The sequence below is a fragment of the Trachurus trachurus genome, assembly GCF_905171665.1.
Source record: "Trachurus trachurus genome assembly, chromosome: 7".
Classification (NCBI taxonomy): domain Eukaryota; kingdom Metazoa; phylum Chordata; class Actinopteri; order Carangiformes; family Carangidae; genus Trachurus; species Trachurus trachurus.
This window is the reverse complement of record NC_139901.1, coordinates 13,835,971-13,844,409: the sequence shown is the minus strand read 5'-3', so window position 1 is coordinate 13,844,409 and position 8,439 is coordinate 13,835,971. Positions and strand designations below refer to the sequence as shown.

The following is an 8,439-nucleotide window of genomic DNA, read 5'->3' as shown; positions in this document are numbered from 1 at the left end:
ACTGAGTGAACTGTCTGGATGTGTTAAATTGAGCAGAAAAATCAAACTAAATGACTCTTTTATCCATCTCTAAACCTTCAAAGACAGACCTTAGATCAGTCCATGGTCTCTTCTTCTGCCTTAACATGGCCAAAAGAAGCTCAAGCTGACAGGACCCACAGTGTGTGTGACATATGAAATACAATGAATATAAACAAGTCAAGTTTATTGAGTGTCATGTACACATTATTTGCTGCTGCTTAAAGGGAAAATGCCAGAGCTTTAAGTTAATAAATTCAATAGAACTTCCTGTGATACAGATTAGTGATCAGTCCAAGTTAAAACAATTTGAGGCTGTAAATTATACAAAAATAAGAATATAATGCACAGACAGTATGTCATGTTAACCTTGCTTTAATAAGTGTTATGTGCATGTTGTCATCAATGGGCAGCTGCTCTGATCACAGCATCAGGTTTCTCCCTAGATTATGTTTTTTTTTTTTTTTTTTATTGTCCCACACTCTATTGATCTGTTAATAACTTAAAGTGTTATGTAAGCGAGTGGAAACACTGCTGGTTACCACGACTGACTACCATACCACTGTCAGATTGCTGGTGTCTTCAGAGAGGTCCGTCTTTGATGGGTAGACGACCTTCAGGTTCCCGTCCTGGTCGATGGTTCGGACCTGCTGGACGATCAGTTCACTGGAGGTCTCAGCGCCGGACGCCGGCTCTGGTGGACCGCTCCCTTCCCCGTCTGACCCCGCCTCCTCCTGATGCTCTGCCGTGAACTTGTTCAACTCAGCCATTTTCTGGGATGAAACAGGAAACAGCATAATTGGTTGTTTTTTTTGCATCTATGGGATGAATTTTCTCCTATATTTTTACAATGGACACATTTCATCAAATAAAAAAATATATAAAAATCAGTAGTAGATGAAACAAAATGGGCAGAAAATATGGCAATTTGCAAAGGAGATCCAGAGAATTAGGATATTGCATTATGTATAAATCACCCAGAAAACATTTGGGCTATGAGGTGGAATAGTATCTTTTACTTAATACTGCAACCATCATTTCTTTTCTTTTCTTTCCTTTCCTTTCCTCTGGTTTGGAGGTCAACTATGCAAACTTTCTGATGACTTCCATGTGAAAATTACTTGCTGATACTGACATTGGCCCATGTTGTAATAAACTTAATTGACTCTTTTATTCAGCGACTGACCAGGAAGAGCAGCTTACCACAATAAGAGCATCCATGATGTCCTTGCATGTCTGCAGGCTGGTTGAACTTGTCACCTCCAGGAACAACTCTTTGGTCGTCTTCTTGATCTGTAAAATACAATCAGCTGATTGTGTGTTTTTCTTATTCAATTTTGTAATTGAAGTAATTTTGGGGGGCTTTTATGCTTTTTTTCATAGATAGGAAAGTCAGAGAGAGACTGGAAATGGGGAGACAGAGAGGGGGAATGACACTCGCCTCTGTAACTGGGACGCCTGCTCAACCCAGTGAGCTACATGACGCCCCAGCTGATTGTGTTTTTATCACTTCTATCACAAAGAGACTGTGAAACAGATTGTGTGGTTACAGCAAGAAATTTGTATGTAATACATAATCTGACACATGTGTGTAACTGGGTTCATGGCTTTTCAAGTCACTTAAAAACCAGATTAAACAATCCCATAGGCTATTTTATAGGAAAATGAAAAGCAGCTGGAAAAAGGAAGGTGGGTGAAAATAAAACTGAAAAAAAGGTCTTTCTTTTTCGTAAAATGGATCTGATAAAGGTGCTATTGAAAAACACATTGTTAAAAATCTGTAATGAGACCCACCTTGGTTTTCTCACTGTTGGTAATAGGTGGGAATGAGATCACGTGGCCCTCAGCGTCCAATAGGCAGGGATACATCGACTTTCCTTGCAAGAGCTGCAGGTATCTGTGAACAATGACACAGTTGAGAGACTAGAGGACAGAGACAACTGTACAAAGAAGCTCTTTAGAAATGTAACTTCCACACCAGGTGATGCTCTTGTGATAAACACTGATTTGTCTGTGTCATTCGATGTAAACAACACAGAATGCCTCTATTGTTATATTATTTTTCTAAATTTCTATTCCAATATCACACAAGTGTTGACTATTTCTAATGTACTATGTTCATGCCTCTGTAATGTAAAGCACTTTACATAGACTTGTGTTTGAATGGTGCTTTGTACTGTGGATATGCTCAGTTAGAAAAGTCATCTAGAACTCAACCTTTTAACCACAGCTTGAAAAAAAAAGCATTAGTAATATAAGTGGATGTGAGATCATTTGTCTTTTTAAATGTTTATTTTGAAAATGAGTGTTGACTCCAGGCTGCAGTGCAGTGTGAGGGGTGTGTTGTACTGACTTGTGGAGGCCAGTTACATTCTGCCTTTTCTTCTGCTTCCTCAGATCTTCAGCCTCCAGGTGAAGGAGTCGTATCAGCTCCACCGCCGTCATCTCCTTTCGACCAAGTGGAACAATCTGGTGGATGTGATGGAGACAAAACCACACAGCAACCAAGACAAAAACCAGATGATTAGTCCACTCAATGACATGTATAGCATCAGTTTAATCTCTGATCTGCTATATTAACATTGTCTTAATGTTTTATTTCTTAATGCACAGCCATTTCCGATTGTCAATTAAAGTCTGGTGACTTGTTATTTTATTTGAGAGATTCTTGAGGCAATAACCTTCAGCTGGGTCGGCGGTTTGACGTCGTACACCAGTGGACCTTTGAGAAGCTGCACATCATGAGTTGCGATGGTCGCCGTCGTCCTTTTACCACACAAATCATCGTGGAGCTTTGTCTGGAAAAAAAGAACAAGAAGAAGAAGAAGTGAAGGGAAGTGTATTTGGTGACCACGGCGCACATGTGGTTGTGTTTCCGTTCATGTGGTCTATGATGTTTGCCACCGTACCTGAGCCATGAGGAACCGTTTGAGGGCATTCCCAGACTTTAGGTTCATGCCTCTGACCACGCAGCACACCAAGTATGGCCGAACATCCTTCACCTCCGCAGTCACTTTCACTGTTAGCGCCGTGGGAGCTTCTGACACGTGGAGGACCCTGACCACCATCTTGTTCAGCTCCTCCACCTCATCCTGTTCCTCTGCTGCATTCTCTTTCTTCTTTCTCTGTTGCTGCTTTTTCCTCTTGTCTGCGTTACGTCCACCGCCGGTGTCACCTCCATCCTCTCCCTGCCGTCCTTTTCCTTTTCCTCTGAGGTACTCCAGGATCGACTTCGTCTGGCAGTTGTTCACCATCTTTTCCAGACGCTTGTCGTGCAGCTTGTTGCCTTTGAAGTTGATCTCCTTCAGCTTGGGGCAGTCGCTCAGCTCCGGGGGGATCTCATTTAGCTTGTTGCAGGAGAGATCCAGCACCTAGAAAGACACAAATCATTCATTCATCCACTCTACTTTTATTCTACATGGATGTACAGATGTAATTTACAAGGTAGTTGAGCAAAGAATAAGTTAAAATGTCATAGATACAAAAAAACAACAGTGTTAAGCTCATACGTGTACGAACAATATCTCAAGACCATATTCACGCAGTACAGGCAATTTAGAGCTCCCAGTCAATCTAGTGAGCATGTTTCCTACTGTGGGAAGATGAGATCCAAACATGGAGAGGACATGCAAACTCCATCCATTAAGGCCCCCGGCCTGGGAATCAAACCTGCAACCTTCGAGCTGGGAGGCGACAGTGCTAACCACCAATGGGCTCTATACACAGCTCTGAACTTAATGCTGCTCCTTTGTTTCCTGTCTTACATTATTGGACAAACAGATTAATCCAGGTGTGTCTGGGTAGTAGATATAGAAACGTTTCTATATCTATGGTAACAATGGTCAGACACACCTGGATTAATCAGTCTGTCCAATGGTCAGACACACCTGGATTAATCAGTCTGTCCAATGGTCAGACACACCTGGATTAATCAGTCTGTCCAATAACGTAAGACAGGAAACAAAGGAGCAGCATTCAGGAAGTAGCGCTGTACGTAGAGCCCCGTCAGCTACAATGAAAGCTTTGTTTCAAAACAAGTGACAGCCCCTCTATGCTCCAGCTTCTGTTTGGCTCGCTCAGGGGCACGTTTCACAGAGAAAACGCCTCCTCACCTTCAGCGCAGACAGCTTGTGAACATCTCCGCTCAGCTCCTGGATGCAGTTGTCCGAGGCCTCCAGGCCGCTGAGCAGCTCCAGCCGCTCGGAGTAGAAGTCGGCGGGGAGGCCGGTGATGCGGTTCTTGGAGATGTTGATGGTGGAGAGTTTGGTGCACTGGCTCAGCCCCTCGGGCAGCACCTCCAGGCTGTTGCAGCTCACGTTGAGCGTGTTCAGCTCCCTCAGCTGGGCGATGCTCCCTGGTAAAACCGTGAGGCTGTTCACCGACAGGTCCAGCACCTTCAGGGACTTCAGGCCGGCGATGACATCGGGGATGGAGGCGAGCTTGTTCCTGCACAGGATGAGGCTCTGCAGGTTAGTCAGATGCTGGATGCCCTCGTGGATCTCTGTCAGGCTCGGACACTGGCTAACCTCCAGATAATTCAGCAGGGTGAGAGAGTAGATGGACGGGTTGAGCCCCCCAAGAGAGGAAATCCTCGTGTCGACGCCGGGCCCCTGTAGAACCAGTTCACGTCTCTTCTCCGTCGCTGCTTTCTCAATTTCTGGCCAGTTCTCGGTGTCATCCATGCTGTCTGATGCCAGTCTGAGATGCTAACTACTGCACTTCCTGCCTCCTCCTCTTCTTCTTCTGTGGGAGGCTTACATCCATGAAGTTGTAGGCTACTATCGCCATCTACCGACTTTCTAAATAACTACCAGTCCCCTAATCAGCTTCTGCCCATAGATATGCTTCTGCCCATCATCAGACCAACCTGATCAGGCATCTCTCACCTCATCCACCCTCTTGCCCTCTTATTCACTCCAATATCATGGCCTTTCTTTAAAATACACACTCCCTACACTCAGTTATCACATGTGTCACTGTTTTCTGCTTTTGGCAGCTATCACAAAGTCATATGTTTCCCCATAAATTAAAGTGTGCTGTAACCGCATAACATTGATGCCTTGTTCTTATCGCTGCATTTATCATCATAATTTCATGTAGGCTATCAATTCCTGTCAGCTCTCAGATGTACCTAACCTTAAATTCAATACATTGTATAGGGCAGGTAGCCTATGCACACTTGCTTGGTTTGATTTCCTCCACTGTAAAAACACTCAACCAGTTAGACGTTCTTTCCAAATCTCTTCTCTATACTGATGATGTTGTAGGCTATTTCAGTTACTGGATCCTTTGACCCATTCATAAAGACCAGTACATAATCTCATAATCCCATTTCTACATAATAGCCTATTGAATTCACCCATATTGCACTAGATGTGCCTCTTTTCCTTGACTTTCAATATGCCTAGTTAGTTCTGAATCTATTTTCATATACCCCAACTTCCACACACAGTTGGAAGCTCAGTGTCATGAACTCCAAATTATCTTGCCTCTATGCATCCCATTCAACCAAAGATTAATTAATTATAATTAATTAATAATAATTAATTAATTTCTGTGCCCCCCCTCTCTGTGCAGGCCTGTGCCTAAATCCTACCCAGGCCGACCCAGGCAGGCCCACAGACTTTGCAGCTGATATTTTTTGTATTCAGCCATCCTTCATCTAATTAGAGACACGGCTACATACCTAACCTCACTGATTTACGGAGCCCCTAAAGGGACATGGAAGGACTTCTCACTACATGAATGACTATTTTTTGCAATTATCTACGCATTTCCCACATGTCCTTTCAAAATAAACAAACTTTGGCTATATGGGTTGTAGAAGTGTTAGGCTACTTCAACAACTTTGAATGAATAGGCTACTGTCCAGAGAAACTAAATAAAAAAACGCAGTTTTTCTGAATTTTTATGAATAATCTGATAATAATTTTATTCAGTAGAACATAACAGTGTTCTTTTTCTAACTTCGTTCGGTGTTTCACTATGGGAATCGCCTTGGCATGACCAACTCTACGGAAGCTCCAATGACACAACGTCTGTCTGTGACAGACAGGTCGAGCTGTGCTGGGGCCCCGCCCCCTCACACTACCACAGCCGACCTGCCCCTCCCAACTCATTCTCGCTTTCTTCCCGTGAGGAACGAAACGAAGCTCCCTCAGCTGATCTAGCCGAGCTAGCCTGGATACCCGCTTAACCGTTCTCAGACGACCCGTTAAGGGACTCACGTCGCCGAACGCGGCTCCGGGTTCGGTTTGGATTGGCCGAGTAAGTATTACGGTCTTGTGGGCAGTGTCCGCGTCGCGGCGAGCTGCTTACTTGGCTACCCAGCATTAAGTTACCGGAGTAGCCGACTGTGTTTATTTAGCATTGGGCTAACGCGTCAGGGCGAGCCGCTACCTGGCTATACCGTGTTAGCTCACTGGTGTAGCCGGCTACAGTGCAGCTTAATACCCGCTGACTAACGTGTTACGGCGAGTCAACCGGGTTTTCGCTAGCACCGTTCTTGTAAGCTAGACTGAGTACCGGGAGCTCTGCTAACGTGTTACGACGAGCAAAACTTCACGGTACGCGGTTAGCTTGGGCTAAACCCCCGGGTGGTAACACCGACGGGCTACCGCGTTACGGCGCGCCTTACGGCTGTATACTCACCTACATCTCCCTTTCCAGACACCATGTCTTCGGCCGCGACCCCCGCCAAAGGGTCCGAGCCGAAGGGGAAGGAGGCTGCATCCCGCCTGTGCCCCGCGTCATGCGGAGCGTCCATCTCGGGCCGGGACCCTCATCGCATGTGCATCGCGTGCATGGGCGCTAAACACGCCCAAGCATCGCTGGCTGATCCCCAGTCGTGTCCCCACTGTGCGTCAATGCCAGAAAAGGTACTGGAAAGAAGGCTGAGAGTGGCTGTGGCTAGCAACCAGGACCCATGCCTGGCAGGAGCCACCCCACAGACAGCAACCATCACACATCAGCCACCAGCTAAGGACTGGGTGGACATGATGGATGATGAGGCCACAGACTTGCCTCCCTTATTCGAGGACATCCTCGAAGGGGAGCCTGACTGTGAGGACGCAGAGGGCGATGCCAACTCTGACCTCCTCAACATGGACGAAATGGACGATGAGGAGGAGGATTCCACCTTTCCTGTCCAACAGTCCAGACCCCCCAGCGCATCAGATACTGCTCCAGTGGACAGTAGTCTGTATGAGGTCTGCAAACGGGCTGCAGCAAAGCTAGGGGTACAGTGGCCTGCAGCCCAAGATGCCGAGGGGACGGAGAGAGATTTGTATGATGGCAAAAGGCTCCCACCAGCCCATCCACCATCAAAGCAACTCCTGCCACCAGTACCAGCCTGCATGAGGGAAATGACCCGGTACTGGTCCAGCCCATTTAAGAGTAAGCTTCCAACCAAGGGCTACTCTATGCTGGAGATCCATGGCATGGGGGAACTGGGGTTGGCCGAGCCCCCAGTAGTGGAGCCTTCGGTGGCTTTTCACCTCCACCCCAACCAACGCTCTCTCTCAGCCTCCTCTACCACTTCCCTGCCCAGCAAAACGGAGCGTCTCACCGCCTCCGTTTTCCAGAGGATGTACAAGTATGCAGCACAGTCAGTATGCTCCCTGAACGCAGGCACACTGCTGTCTGCATACCAGGCAGAGATCCTGGAAGAGATGGGTCGACAACTGGACTCAGGGGCACCTAACCCGGCCCTCTGGGACGAGATTTGTGTTGTCAACGACCTCATCCTACGCTCCTCACGAGGCGCGGTGCAAGGCTGCGGTCGAGTGATGGGGCTGGCAGTCTCAGGGGAGAGAGCCTTGTGGCTGAATCTCTCAGGCCTGAGCGACGCTCAGAAGGCAGAGGTCATGGACGCGCCATATGACCCCACCAAAGGTCTTTTCGGTCCAGCGCTGGAAAAGATGAGGGAGACCAGCACCCTCAGGAAACAGGAAGGCGAAGCCTTTGATCTCTGTCTTCCACGGAAACCCACCCCTCGTCCCCCTCAGGCTCCAAGAACTGGCTTTGCTGCTGCGGCTGCAGCAGTAAGGGGGAGACAGTGGGGGGGCAGACCACAGAGGCAGGCAGCTGGTCAGCAAGCCAACCAGCAGCCTCAACAGCAGCCTCAGCAGAACCAAAAGCCATGGGGCAAACACTCCTTCGCTGCTGCGGCAGCAAGAGGCCGTCCCCAACACCCCAGGGGTGCAAAGAGGAAGCAGGCGCCCTGACAGCCCCAGCTTCTCCCTCCCCCCTCCCTTCAAGAAAAGAAGGGAGTCAGGGGTGAATCAAATCCCCGCAGTTCAAGAGACTCTGGCAGTTCTGTGTGGTCCAGAGGTCTCTCTGTCTCTCTCCCCTCATGTTCAAGAGGAGGAGAGTCGGGGTCAGAGGTTAACACAGTGTCACCAAGCACTTTCACCTTGTTTA

The 8,439-nt window shown here is 47.5% G+C and overlaps 1 protein-coding gene across 1 annotated transcript; it reads right to left on the bottom strand.

The window, feature by feature from the left end:
* Window positions 1-116: 116 nt before the first annotated feature.
* On the bottom strand, window positions 117-4,754 carry lrrc47 (leucine rich repeat containing 47). The gene is made up of 7 exons (XM_083975203.1): window positions 4,131-4,754; window positions 2,928-3,389; window positions 2,700-2,816; window positions 2,372-2,487; window positions 1,813-1,915; window positions 1,222-1,311; window positions 117-791 (listed from the first exon to the last, which is right to left on the bottom strand). The coding sequence occupies exons 1-7, from the start codon at window positions 4,698-4,700 to the stop codon at window positions 570-572; spliced, it is 1,680 nt and encodes a 559-aa protein (XP_083831329.1). The 5' UTR covers window positions 4,701-4,754; the 3' UTR covers window positions 117-569.
* Between the last annotated feature and the right edge of the window lie 3,685 nt (window positions 4,755-8,439).

Excerpts from the sequence above, each read along its gene's own strand:
- lrrc47 (XM_083975203.1), bottom strand. The coding sequence starts at position 4,700 with ATGGATGACACCGAGAACTGGCCAGAAATTGAGAAAGCAGCGACGGAG. Across the intron at positions 3,390-4,130 it reads ACAAGCTGTCTGCGCTGAAG|GTGCTGGATCTCTCCTGCAA; the intron begins GTGAGGAGGCGT and ends GTGTCTTTCTAG. Across the intron at positions 2,817-2,927 it reads AACGGTTCCTCATGGCTCAG|ACAAAGCTCCACGATGATTT; the intron begins GTACGGTGGCAA and ends CTTTTTTTCCAG.